Genomic DNA, 13,925 nt, shown 5'->3' on the forward strand with positions numbered 1-13,925 from the left:
CCCGCTGGCAAAATTTTAATGTATTTTATCATTTTTATAACGAATTTTTTCCATTTCAAATTTAATTGAAGAAACATGCAATTTTAAGATGCATATATAAAATACTCAAATTCAAATAGTATACGGAATTTTTTTAAAAATTGAAATGAAATGGTTATATTTACATTTTTTGTAAATGACGGTAATACTAATTTTATAACTTACGATAGTTTAGAAAACTGTTAGTCGGAAAAACCCTTAATTATTTTATAAGGAATTCGCCATAATATTTTTTACGAATTCGATATAAACGTATAGCGAATTACGGCCATAACGAAGTTTTTTCTATGGTCCCTTGAAATTCGTTATAAATGAGTTTTGCTGTATATATATATATATATATATATATAAATATATATATTTATATATATATTTATATATATATTTATTTATATATAAACAATAAACAACACATGCAAGTTAATCTTTGCTATAAATTTTGAGCTCTAAGTTTTTTGGACTTGCTGTGTGCAGCTGAAAGAAAATAACTGCACACATTTTAAATTTGATGTTAATAGTTCTAATCACTCAGAGAAGTCTGTGAAAATCGCGTGGTATGATGGTTATTCAACTGCTCAGAAAGTATATGAACTGTGAACGCTCTTTAGAAACACATTTGTCTGTCTCGCCTTCGCTTACAGGCTTAGGATTAACTTCTCGTTTTTTTTAAAGGATTTCCTCCACGAAAATATGGAAGAGTCAATCGGAAAAGAGCATGAATCATTCATGAGAACAAGAAAAATTCAATTTTTGTAATCCAATTTTTGTTCGCGACAACTTTATTTCACTATTTACTGATAAATTGGATTATGTTCATTAATGTTCGTGCCCAAACCTCATCTAGACCAGTGTTGTATCATATGAAAATGACTGGCTCGCCCTGAGGAATATTCACGACTTTGACGCTCTCGCTATTTTCGCGAAAATTTCTCGCACGCGAATAAAAGTTGGTTTACAGTAGATGGCCCACGGTGAGAAGGTGTATGGGAGACTCTCCGTTGTTGTCCGATGATGGTGGACGATGCAGATGCATGTTCATGTATTAACATTTTATTCCACCCAGTCAGATCGTTTGTTTTAGGAGCGTTGATCCAAAAGTGATGTCACAGGTGTGAGAAAATCATGAAAAGTTGACGTTAAAATCAAAAGATTGGGGGAGAAAGTGTCCGTCTATCTTTTATTAGATCTGAATTTAAAAAAATACATGTGAATTGTTTTTCAATGAAATTTTAAAACAATATATAGAACATAAGTTGAAAGTAGTGACTTTTATACTGAATACAAGTACTGGTTTGCTTAAAAACACTGGTTAACTGTAATAATTAGTTTAAAAAGTCCTTATTTGGAGGTTAAATTTTGACCAGTGGCTAACTTTTGTTGCGCCAAAATATCATCCTTCTATTGTTGATATTAACCGTTTGTAAGATCTTCGCAAATTGCATGTTGACTTGAAAAGATAATTTTAAAAAATAAATTGGTTCCAAATACTAACATTAGGCATGTTCTAACAAAAAGACCCCCATTTAACAACGAGAACAGCTCTGCACTGGACCCCAGAAGGCAAGAGAAAGAGAGGGAGACCAAGAACATTATGGAGAGAGACAGTGGAGAGCGACACAACGATCCATATAACGAAGCTGGCTCAGGTTATGCAGGGGTAGAGGAAGTTTGTTGCTGTCCTACGCACTACAGGGTGTAAAGGACAATAATGATATTGACAAGCAATGTTAATTAAAATGTTTTCACCAAAGTAGACATTCTCTTCCCACTAAAACACCCACACCCACCAAACTGCAAAGGAAATTACGTCCAAAGACTACTCACGGTGTACCAACTTGATTCTCTACTTTTGAAAATTCGTAAACAAAATAAATTTAATTAAATATATTTGATGACTGTAACACAATAGGTATCAAGTAGATTTGTCTCAAATCCAATACATTTTCCCAGTGCGGCAATTCTGTAACCCAGTTTCACTAAGAACAAAAAAATATGATCCTTGTGTAGAGTAAAAAATGGACCAGGTATATCTTAGTTAAGGTGAATCGTTTAAGAAAAACGTGTACAAATTTGTTTAGAACAGGGAAGCTAGGGTCTCTATGTATCTATGTCCAACAGGGTAACAATGGTAACGGTGGTAACAGACCCTTGTTTCTCTACTAAGCTATGTTCTGAAACACGGTTACGAGGGTTACAGACTTTTGTTTCTATACTAAGCTATGTTCTGTAACAGGGTTACAATATTAACGAGGGTAACAGACCCATGTTAACGTTGCTACATATCTATGTTTCTATACTAAGCTTTGTTTTGAAACAGGGTTACAAGGGGTACGAGGGTAACAGACCGTTGTTTCTATACTAAAGTCTGTTCTAAAACAGGGTAATAATGGGTTACGACGGTAACTGGTCCTTGTTTCTCTACGAAGCTATGTTCTGAAACAGGGTTACAAGGATTATGAGGGAAACAAACCCTTGTTTATAGACTAAGCTATGTTCTGAAACAGGGTTACAAGGGTTACGAGGGTATAACAGACCCTTGTTTCTCTACTAAGCTAAGTTCTGAAACAGGCTTAAAGGGGTTTCTAGGGTAAGTGGCCCTTGATTCTATACTAAGCTATGTTCGGAAACAGGGTTACTTGGGTTACAGACCCTTGTTTATATACTAAACTATGTTCTAAAACAGGGTTTTAAGGGTTACGAGTGTAACTGGCCCTTGTTTCATCTGAAACAGGGTTACAAGGGTTACGAGGGTAACAAACTCTTGTTTCTATACTAAGCTATGTTCTGAAACAGGGTTACGAGGGTAACAGAACCTTGTTTCTATACTAACCTATGTTCTGAAACAGGGTTACGAGGGTAACAGACCCTTGTTTATATACTAGGCTATGTTCTGAAACAGGGTTAAAGAGGTTACGAGGGTGACAGACTCTTGTTTCTATACGAAGCTATGTTCTGAAACAGGGTTATAAGGGTTACGAGGGTAACGGGCCCTTGTTAATATACTAAGCTATGTTCTGAAACAGGGTTACAAGGGTACGTTGATAACGTTGTATCTGATTAGGACAAAACAGAGGCCCTACAAGCACTCATGCAGGTGTTCAAGTCAATGGCTGATGGTACTTCCCGCATATTAGTGGGTGCAGTTGCAGCCTGCAGAGCCATTCACATTGAGGATTTGGCTTTTAAAAACAAAGCAACTGAAAACAAAATACTTGTACAGACAACTCTGAATCCTAAGCTCTTTTGTGGGAAGTATTTTGATATTCTTCACGCAAGTGCAGAAAGTATGCGCGATGCTAAAGAAACACAGCACCTAAGGGTTTCAAAGCAGAGAGATGGTTCAGCCCTCAGTTCTGCAAGGAAAAGAATCAAAAGACTACTATAGGAAGAGGAAGAAATTTCAATTCGAAAGGTTCCTTCAGAGGTCAAACTCGTGGCTCTGCACAAGATTGTTTGGGGTATCGCCCCCCAAAGTAATTTTGACGGATCAATTAAGAGTCTCGACTCGAGTTGCAGAAATCAGCCAAAGTAGACTGTCGGATCATTTCGTACCACAGGGAGTGGATGAAAATTACATCCGACGATTGGATTTTAAAAAGAGTCAAGGAAGGACTCAAACTTGTGTTCATAAAACATCCTCCAAATACAGGAGTAAGAATAACAAATGTACAAAATGTCGTCCAAAGACAATGTATTTTAGAAGAAATAGTTAGTTTATTAGGAAAGCATGCCATAGAGATTGTTCCCAAGACCCAGGAAGGTCAGGGGTTTTACAGCACCTTTTTTGTTGTTCCAAAACGAGACGGAGGTTACCGTCCGATTCTCAATTTGAAACCGTTAAATATATTTCTCCAAAATCAACATTTCAAGATGGAATCTCTAAGGTCAATAATACAGGCTCTGAATGTAGGAGACTGGGTGGCATCAATAGATCTAAAGGATGCATATCTACATGTTCCAATTTATCCAGAAGACAGGAAATACCTCAGGTTTTGCATAGACAATATCCATTATCAATTCAGGTCAATGCCCTTCGGTCTAGCAACAGCCCCAAGAGTGTTTACGAAGTTTATGGGGGCAATAGGTGCACATCTAAGAAGTCAACAGATTTCCATGTATATGTACCTGGGCGATTGGCTTCTCAAAAATGCAGATCAAATGACATTAGTTCATCAACTAAGGAGAACTTTGTTTCTGCTGATGGACTTGGGCCTGGTAATAAATCAATCCAAGTCAATTCTGCAACCAACGAAACAGATAACTTATCTTGGAGCACTATTCACCCTCCAACAGGGTATGGTCTACCCCAGTTTGGACCGTTTTCTCAGTCTGCGTGGGGCAATTTCTACCATGGTTATGGAATCCTTTATCCCAGCACGTACATTCCTCAGAGTCCTTGGTTTAATGGCAGCCTGTATAGATTTGGTACCTCTTGCCAGACTCAAGATGCGTCCCATTCAGTTCTGCCTTCTGTCCCAATGGACCAATCCAGTTCGTCCACATGTGGACGAACTGGATCATATGATTCAAATCGACAGTTTCCTCATCCCACATCTTCTCTGGTGGATAGAGAGAGGGGACGTTCTGGCAGGGACGTATACTCTGAGCTTCAGAGCAGACCTAACCTTGTGGACGGATGCATCAACTTACGGGTGGGGAGCCCACCTAGAGGATCGACATGTGTCGGGGAAATGGACGGGGATAGAACAGTCATCACATATAAATCTGTTGGAACTCAGTGCGGTGGAGAATGCACTTCATCACTTCAGGGACTTCATCACTTCAGGGACAATGTCAAACACAGGCAAGTCTTGCTGAGGACAGACAATTCAACAGTTAGTGTCATACATCAATCGCCAAGGGGGGACAAAGTCTGCAGCCCTATGCGTGATGACATGGAGGATTCTGCATTGGTGTCACCTTCTCGGGATACAGCTCAAAGCAGCTCACATTCCAGGGAAAAGGAATGTAATAGCGGATCAGTTGAATAGAGGGCGACAAATTCCCAAGATGACAGAATGGAGTCTCAACCAAGAAATAGTTCAGCAGATTTTTCGAGCTTTTCCCACTCCAAACATAGATTTATTCGCAGCAAGGGAAAACCGGAATCTAACTGTTTTGTTCTCCGTTTCCAGACCCTTTGGCATGGGAATGCGATGCGCTAGCTGTAGATTGGACAGGGATGTTTGCGTATACATTTCCTCCTCCCATATTAATTCCGAAAGTACTCAGGAAAGTGGAACAGGAGTCGTGTGTTCTTCTCATCGCTCCGTTTTCACCAAGACAGTCATGGTTTCCAGACCTACTACATCTATTGGTCGACATTCCAAGGGAACTTCCAATAAAAAGAGAAATGTTGACTCAAAGAAGAGGGCAGTTCATTCATCCAAGTCCAGAAAGTCTGCATCTGGCGGTTTGGAAAATTTAAAACAACAAAGAACAGAGAATAGATTTTCTGAGAAAGCTAAGTCATTTATTTTCAACTCCCGAAGACAGTCAACTAGAAAAATGTATGATGCTAGAATACGAATCTACAAGGAAAGGTGTGCCAAGAAACAAAAGGATTTAGTTGATGCCACTGTAGCTGATTTAGTAGACTTCTTCATCTATTTGCATGAAGAACGTAATTGTAAGTCAAATACGTTAATGGGTTATAGGTCAGCAATAGCATCTATGCTTAAGGGTTGGAGCAACAGTTCTGTCATTAACAACACTGATCTGTCAAAGTTAATAAAGGGAATATACAATTCTGAACCTAATATACGACCATTACTTCCAAATTGGGATTTGCCGACTGTCCTTTGGAAGTTGTGTGACTCCCCATTTGAACCGATGAATTCATGCGATATGAAGTACCTTACATGGAAGACAGTGTTCCTTGTAGCTCTGGCAACAGCATCAAGAGTAAGCGAAATTCAAGCTATTTCAATTGGAGAGTCACATTTACGTCTTGACCAGAATGGAATACGTTTATTACCAAATATACAGTTTTGAGCCAAAGCTCAGAGATTAGGAAAGCCATCATGGAAACCAATATTCATACCAGAGTTTAATAGCTTTGCAACAGACAGTAGAGACTTGCTTTTGTGTCCTTGTAGAGCACTTAAAATGTACCTAACAAGGACAGAGTCTTCTCGTGGGGATGAAAAGTGTTTATTCTTGACTTACAAATCGGACTCACAAAAACCAGCATCCAAGAATTCAATTTCAAGATGGATTGTGTCTCTAGTAAAGTTTGTGTATGAACAACAGTGAGACTTTATCTCATGTGCGTGCACATGATACAAAACGATTGGCAACTTCATGGGCCCTTTTCAATGGTTCAACTCTAGAGGAAATTCTACAGACAGCTCATTGGGCAACAGAAAACACCTTTACTTCATTCTATATGAGAGATAATCCTCAAGGAGAAGCTCGCTTTGCCAAGTCATCAGTCCTTGATACATCGAGATGGGCAAAAGAAAAAGAACAGAAATAGAATATCTTTTTGGGTGAGTGTATTCTTTATTTTACTATTATATGATAGTGATTGTAATTCCCACCTAATATTTCTGCTACAAATTATGCAAAAAATTGATGCAGGTAAGTATAGAAATTGATGTAAACTGGAGGTTTTTAAAGGTAAAACCCCTGTTTACGAGATATCTATACTTACCTGCATCACCCACCCCTGTTCATTGGGTCCTAGTTGTGTAGGCCCTCACAAAACTGAAACGGAAGTATGCTTGTGCATTATGGGTAAACACTAGATGATACCACAGGGGTGGTCTCAAAAGTTCAGGCATGATCGTAGGCAGCTCGGGGAAAATGCAAAAAATGATGTAGGTAAGTATAGATATCTTGTAAACAGGGGTTTTACCATTAAAACCTCCAGTTTCTATACGAAGCTATGTTCTGAAACAGGGCTACAAGGGTAACGAGGGTAGCAAACCCTTGTTTATTCTGAAACAGCGTTACGAGGGTAACATATCCTTGTTTATATACTAAGCTATGTTTTGAAACAAGGTTACAAGGATTACAGACCCTTGTTTATATACTAAACTATGTTCTGAAACAGGGTTACGAGGGTAACGGACCCTTGTTGCTACATCTCTATGTTTCTAAACTAAGCTTTGTTTTGAAAGAGGGTTACAAGGGTGGGAAACGAGGGTAACAGACCCTTGTTTCTCTACTTAGCTATGTTCTGAAACAGGGTTAATGGGGTTACTAGGGTAACTGGCCCTTGTTTCTATACTAAGCTTTGTTCGGAAACAGGGTTTAAAGGGTTACGGGGTAACAGACCTTTATTTCTCTACTTAGCTATGTTCGTAAACAGGGTTACAAGGGTTACGAGGGTAACTGGCCCTTGTTTCTATAATAAACTATGTTCTGAAACAGGGTTACAATGGTAACGAGGGTAACAGACCCTTGTTTCTATACTAAGCTTTGTTCTGAAACAGGGTTACAAGGATTACGAGGGTATCCTAACTAGTACATTTTGTGCGACCGTTAAGGCGAGTGCAGCTTATGATTAAATACCGGTATGTATGTACAATTTATTTATCATTAAAAAATAGTATGGTTTTACAAATGGGTGCAAAAAAAGTAAAATAATTGGATACAAATTAAATACAATTTTGCTGTCATGCTGCTTAACGAAATATTGTTTGTAAAATATTGTACAATTTGTAAATTTTTCCCATTTGTCATGCAGTTTGTGACTCGGTCCAACAAACATCAACAGACGCCAACGGATACAGACCGGTCATAAAATGAAAAATATAAATCAAAAAAGAATTGCATGAGTTCCGTTTAAAACAAATGCGCACGCATAGCTACAATAAATTAAGTGTACAACCTGCTAGTAGTCCCACGTTCATCAGATTGTGTCCGTTCCACGTATTGAGTTTGCATGCTGTATGAAAGAACTGACTTCATCGGACATTTACCTTACGTGTTCATGCGCGGATCAAGAAATTTTTCCGGGGGGGGGGGGGGGGTCAAAGGGATCATTTTTTTCCCGGGGGAAGGGGGGGCGTACTTTTCGTAATTTTACTATAGGAATTGAATAAATTCGAATTTACTTGTGGGTTGGGACCTCCGAACCCTTCTTGATTCTTGATACGTGCCAAACAAAACAGAGGGACAAGAACACGGATTTAATGGATTCAAAATGTTGTCATCTATAGAATAGCATGTATATCATATTAAAGCATATTTCCTGATATGGCTTTTGAAATAACTTTATTCACAATAAATAAAAATGACACTTGAAATAGCCTTTTCGTAATAAAGTGAGTATACAGAAATATATGATGATGGCGGGTATTGATATTGCAAATAGTTTATTAAAACGTCATTCGCCATGTCGAGGGCACAGATAAAACCATCTATCTACAAAAACTTTTTACCTAGAAAGGGTACTTCATATGTCTTACCCTCCACGTACATGAAAATATGACAGTAAACAAGGCCTTGTGGAAGTTTAAAAACACATGCAAATTACGGTATACTTTTGTTATGTGTCAGCTTTGTGAAATATGAAGTCCATATAAACGTTCCGATATACACATATACTATAGTATCTATCAAAAGAGTGAATGATTAGTAAACCTTTATACATAATTCCATAATGATTCTTTTTAAAATACGCAACTACCGTAAATAAATCGACAATGCTTATCTCTAATTCTCGACCAAATACAGGTAGTCGATGCACAGTAAATTAAATGCATGTTAAAAAATCGATTTCATTGAACTGCTTTAAGCACTGTCCGTAAATCATTGAATTCGTAACTTCCTAGTTACATGTACTCCTGATTGGCAGTTTGCATTTTTTTAAAAGAAGTTTATGGTACACAAAAAAATATAGATAGATAAAGACGCGCATTTGACAACGAGGAGTTGGCTGTGTCCACATAATGTCCACAAGAAGAATTTAATATTTATGACACTGCTCTTCTTTCGAGTTCTTCGGCTGCACGCAAAAAAGTTACATATTCAGATTTTAACTATGCACTCTGTTAACAAAATAATACTGAATAAGATATAAAAAAGGTGATGAAGTGTATGGCTATACAAAACGAAATAACCAGATTTCTTTAAGTTAACCATTCTTATGCGTTAAATACAAAAACTTAAAAACATGTAAATAACCAGCAATTCGTTTTACGTAAATCCTTAACTGATATTACCTAAAATACTAAATAAACATTTAAATGAATCGACAATGTCTATCTGTAATACTCGATCGAATACAGGTTGCAGATGTAAAGGTAAACTAAATGGATTTTTAATACTAATAGAAACTTTTCGAAATGATTGGAACCATGACTTCCTTGTCCATGCTGATTGGCAGGTTAGAAGTTCTTGTAGATCTATTTTCTGTTTTATGGTATTCACTAAATGGTTTAAAGAGACGCAATTGGATCAAGAGGTGTCAATTTTTGTGTCGCCGAACTGTGCCCTTATTACTCTTTTTTAATCGAATCATCAATTATTATTTGTCTGTAAGCACAAAAGCTTACATGCATGTCTTAACATAATGTGCTCTGCTCACAGATCACTGTTATACTGTATTACAAGAAAGTGATGACGTATATTGCAATTTGGAGGCTGGAGCAAAACCACAGAACTAAAATTCCCAAATTGTTAACCATTCTTATACCGTACATGTCGTCATCCGACTGGCAACAATGGCAAAAACATGAGAAAGCCTTCATGAGCGGGGCACACCATGTCTGTGGCGACCATTTACAGCTTCTGCAATACAGCGTACAGCAACATAGCGGACAGGGCACGTTGCACGTGCAACACAATTCTCTTGGCCGAATTCGACAGCAATAATCGGGATTCTTGCAGCAGCCGCAACGCCACCATGTGTTGCAACATCCACCTGCTTCTGCGAGTCCGGTAAAGCTAGTGGCGTATCGCGCTGTCAAAGAGACAGTAGCGCTGATGACGCTCAAAAGCCCATACAAGGCAAGAGGTTCTCCTTCGTCGCATTTACATACACCGAAGAACGAGAGCGTCATACCAATTTGAGGAAGCTCTTCGAAAAATAAGACCAGCAGCACTTCGCTCTGTGCGTGTAAAACTTGGAACACTCCCGGTTTACAGGTACTGATCATCTCGCATCCAATGTTGATAATCTGAATGATTGCGAGTAGGGACCCAATCAAAGAAAACGCAACCAAAGCTTTCCACATCTTCGATATATTTTCCGTTTCACATAACCCTAAGGTAGCATTTCTAGTTTGGGTATCGTTTCCAAACGCTATAAAAACCTTTTCATTTACGTAACATATTGGTCCTTTTTCATCAGAGGAATCAAACGTAAAGTACTTGTTTTTCTCTCCAGCACTGACTATTAACCAATCCATACACAAATCCCAAACGATACACACAATCACTATTAAACGCGCCAAAACACCACTTGTAAATACTGGTTTGCGTTTTTCGAGCTTCTCCTCTTTGTAAGGAAGCGCTTTCATTATCCAAGATGGTTGTGTTTTTGCCCCGCCCGGTTCACTATAATGGTTGTATTCAGACGTCGTATACCTGTTCCCGTCATATTTAATGTAGGCGTCCCCGGGGAGTTTGGAATCAATGCTGGTCGGGCGTCGCTGCTCCGAGAGGATTCCACGTGGGGCGGGATATCGCGGATTATCATTTCCCACATATCCCCTATTCTCGAAAGCCTCGTTCCTGTTAATGACGCCATTTTGACTATATCTTTGATTTTCACTTATACCCGCAAAGCTGTTCCGGGTTCTTGCTACGGCTATTCCAGGCATCGGTATGTATCGTTTGTCTATGTGGTGGACCGCGTGGTTGTAATCAGGAGACGGCTCTTCGTGTGTAGGCCTCCTGTAGTCTCCGAAATCACTGGGTGGGTACATACGACCCTGCACAGGCCTAGGTTGTCGCATATCCCTCATTTCAACCATATCCGGGGACTGAAAATCCTGACTGCGGTACCAGTCGCGCGTGTAGTCTTGGCGATCCATGATCACTTCCCACTGGAATTATTTTCTTCACCCTTTTTTCGCTGGCGTCTTGTAAGGACAACACCCGGTTGTGTTTCTCTTCGTTTTACCTTCCGGATTTGCCTGGGACAGGTGCGTGGTAACTTGCTGTTATCAATTCAGATATTGATAAGTGTCCAATATGTGTCGATAGCATGTTCAATCGAGGTTTGCCGATAACACCCAAGTCCACAGTCTTTTTCTGCAATCACAAGATAAACATTGCGTAATAGACGTTCACATACCTCCATTTCTTGGAATCATACTGCAGAAAAGTAAACTAATATTCGCGTTTTTCATGAACGAAATATCATTGATTTTTCTTTTCTTCCTGCTTATGCGCCTAAGTATTTACCAATGTCTTTTGTCTGTGTTAAAGAACGCGTCCCTGGCGTTTTAATTTTTCACAGTGCGGAACATTCAAACAAATCAAATTTAAAACACTGCATTCCCTACCCTTATGTTTCGGTGCAGTAGAGTAAACGTTGTATTAACAGACACTATATATGTGCCCTTTAAAAACGGTACCCGAAAAAGTTGTATGCAAATGAAACGAACCGAATGCATCATTCATAGATAAGGCCTTGTGGAAACATGATCTAACCCTTGCATAGTATGTTCATGTGGAATTTACATATCAGGAATAAGATTACCCGTCTGCCATACCGCAGAATGAAATGTAATGCTAAATTTGGCGGTAGAAGGCTCGTGATGTCTAATCAAAGGTGTTGTTTCTTCTAAACACTGACACGAAGTGGTATCGTCTTCTTTAAAATTGGGACAGAGACTAGTATATATTACAATGCGCATGTATAATGTACATACACTCTAAGTTGGTCACATGGAGAAGTAAAAGCTAGATAAGTACATGCAAAGGCATTAAAACAATACAAGTGGTAGATACATTTTTAGGGTGGAGGGGTGGGGGTGTTGGTGCATGGTAGGTGGATGGGTATATCGATAGAAGTTTTGGTATATATATATACGATTTAAAACGTGTCAGTGTTTTATAGTGAGCACATTTGACAAACGAACCCACGTGACTACTGTATTTGAGTAATTTATTCCATACGTGGGTTCGATATAGGTCATGCAGTTAACAGCTCTCGCTTGATGTAGGAAAAACCTGGAAATTTTCATACATTTTTTATTTCTTAAGTACAATCCTAAATGTTGTACAAACTTCCTATTTTCACAGGAGTTTTCTAAATGAATAATGCGTCTTTTGTCTTTTCTATAAGTTTGTACATGGTTAGGCTGACAGTAAACAAAGGCTTTGAAATGAATGCCCGTCCTCGATTTACTATTCGTAAAATTACGAGTGTTGACTGACCCTTTCTTTGTTGTAAAGTTTCGTGCTTTTTATATATACTAAATTCAGCACTAAAACTTGTTGATTCTTAGGTTTAAAATCCAATAGATGATATTTGATAAAAAATGGTGCTTAATTTGAATATTCATTTTTTCAGATTTTACCGGGGCCCAATAAGTGCACTTGTTCTTTGTGCGTTAAAATTTTTACCAGCGAAAAGAGCAAAAATCTTTCTGCTTATTAATTCCCCAAAACACACACAAATAAACAGAAATTAAAAATAATAAAATTTAAAAAATATGAAAACAACTTATTAATGGAGATACAAATTCAAAAATATGAAAACAACTATATAACTGTAATGTTTCGACTGGTATATACATGTATTATTATATCGTAAATTCAGAATGTACTGTTGGTATAAATACAAAGTTGTCATTTTTGGGAGTTGATTTTAATCAACTCTCCTATGCTGTTACTCTGGCAAACCGAAAGTAAAACAGTGTTTGGACCTAAGCACAAATCATCACCGCTGACAAGACTAAGTTCTTGAAAATAATAGAAAAAAATTCGATGTAATGTATGCTGAAGCATTGATTTTCAAGGACTCTTATTTGTAAACACTTTGAAAATAGTCAAATTTTATACACTACGAACAATTTAGATATTTTTGTAGTCTCATGTATTCCTACGCCAGAGTTAATTTTGTCTCGTTCAACCAGACGCTCGGCTGTCTCCGTAAATCTGCGACAAGCAGAGAGGGGGCTCTCTTGCTTGTCGGAGATTACCGGAGACAACCGAGCGTCTAATTAAACGAGACTAGAGTTCGATATCATTAGTGCTTGGATCCATACAATTTTTAGAATTGTTTCGATAACTAATACATACCAGTTGAATTCTATCTTTAAATATTTCACAATGATTCATGATTCACATGCGGTCTCTCGAAATTCTTGTCGGAAAAGTCTAAAAAATCATATTATAAAAAATTGCGTTATTCAAATACAAACTAGAAACAAATTGCCATGCAAGATAAATTGATTTTAAAAGAAATGATAATCGATAAAATCAACTCCCGTCAGTACTTCAGTACTTTGATTTTGTATTTACAACCACCCAGAAAATTCGTCACAACATGAAACTATATAGTAGAATACCCCAGTTGCAGTTGAGGAACGATCGAATGGTTTTAAAAAATTCAAGTCGTCTTCAATGCTTTTGTGGTTCACCAGTGTTATTATGAACAACCAAAGAAAGAATCATGCTGTTAATAATTTTTATACGTTTCATTTGAGTTCTCTTCAATATTTAATTTTAAAATGAGTAAAAGTACCTTAATATATATATACATGTATCACACTCTGGTTTGCTAAGTTTTTAAATTAAAATTTTTAAATTTCAATGAAAAATATAGACCCAAATGGCCAGAAAGTCTGTCGACGGTCCGACGGTCCGTGCATTTTATGCGTTCCGCTGTTTTTTAAATGCATTCGGCTAAAAACTATATTTACCTAAATGATCCACGAATAATAAGGGAGAATATGAATAAATCATGAACGATAAACAAG

At 37.8% G+C, this 13,925-nt stretch overlaps 1 protein-coding gene across 1 annotated transcript; it reads right to left on the minus strand.

Moving 5' to 3' along the window:
• Positions 1-8,243: 8,243 nt before the first annotated feature.
• On the minus strand, positions 8,244-11,531 carry LOC128156168 (uncharacterized). Its single transcript, XM_052818201.1, has 2 exons — positions 11,401-11,531; positions 8,244-11,247 (listed from the first exon to the last, which is right to left on the minus strand). The coding sequence occupies exon 2, from the start codon at positions 11,025-11,027 to the stop codon at positions 9,597-9,599; it is 1,431 nt and encodes a 476-aa protein (XP_052674161.1). The 5' UTR covers positions 11,028-11,247; positions 11,401-11,531; the 3' UTR covers positions 8,244-9,596.
• Positions 11,532-13,925: the final 2,394 nt, after the last annotated feature.

Source organism: Crassostrea angulata, chromosome 7, assembly GCF_025612915.1.
Source record: "Crassostrea angulata isolate pt1a10 chromosome 7, ASM2561291v2, whole genome shotgun sequence".
Taxonomy (NCBI): Eukaryota; Metazoa; Mollusca; class Bivalvia; order Ostreida; family Ostreidae; genus Magallana; species Magallana angulata.

Coding starts and splice junctions, on each gene's coding strand:
- LOC128156168 (XM_052818201.1), bottom strand. CDS start 11,027: ATGGATCGCCAAGACTACACGCGCGACTGGTACCGCAGTCAGGATTTT.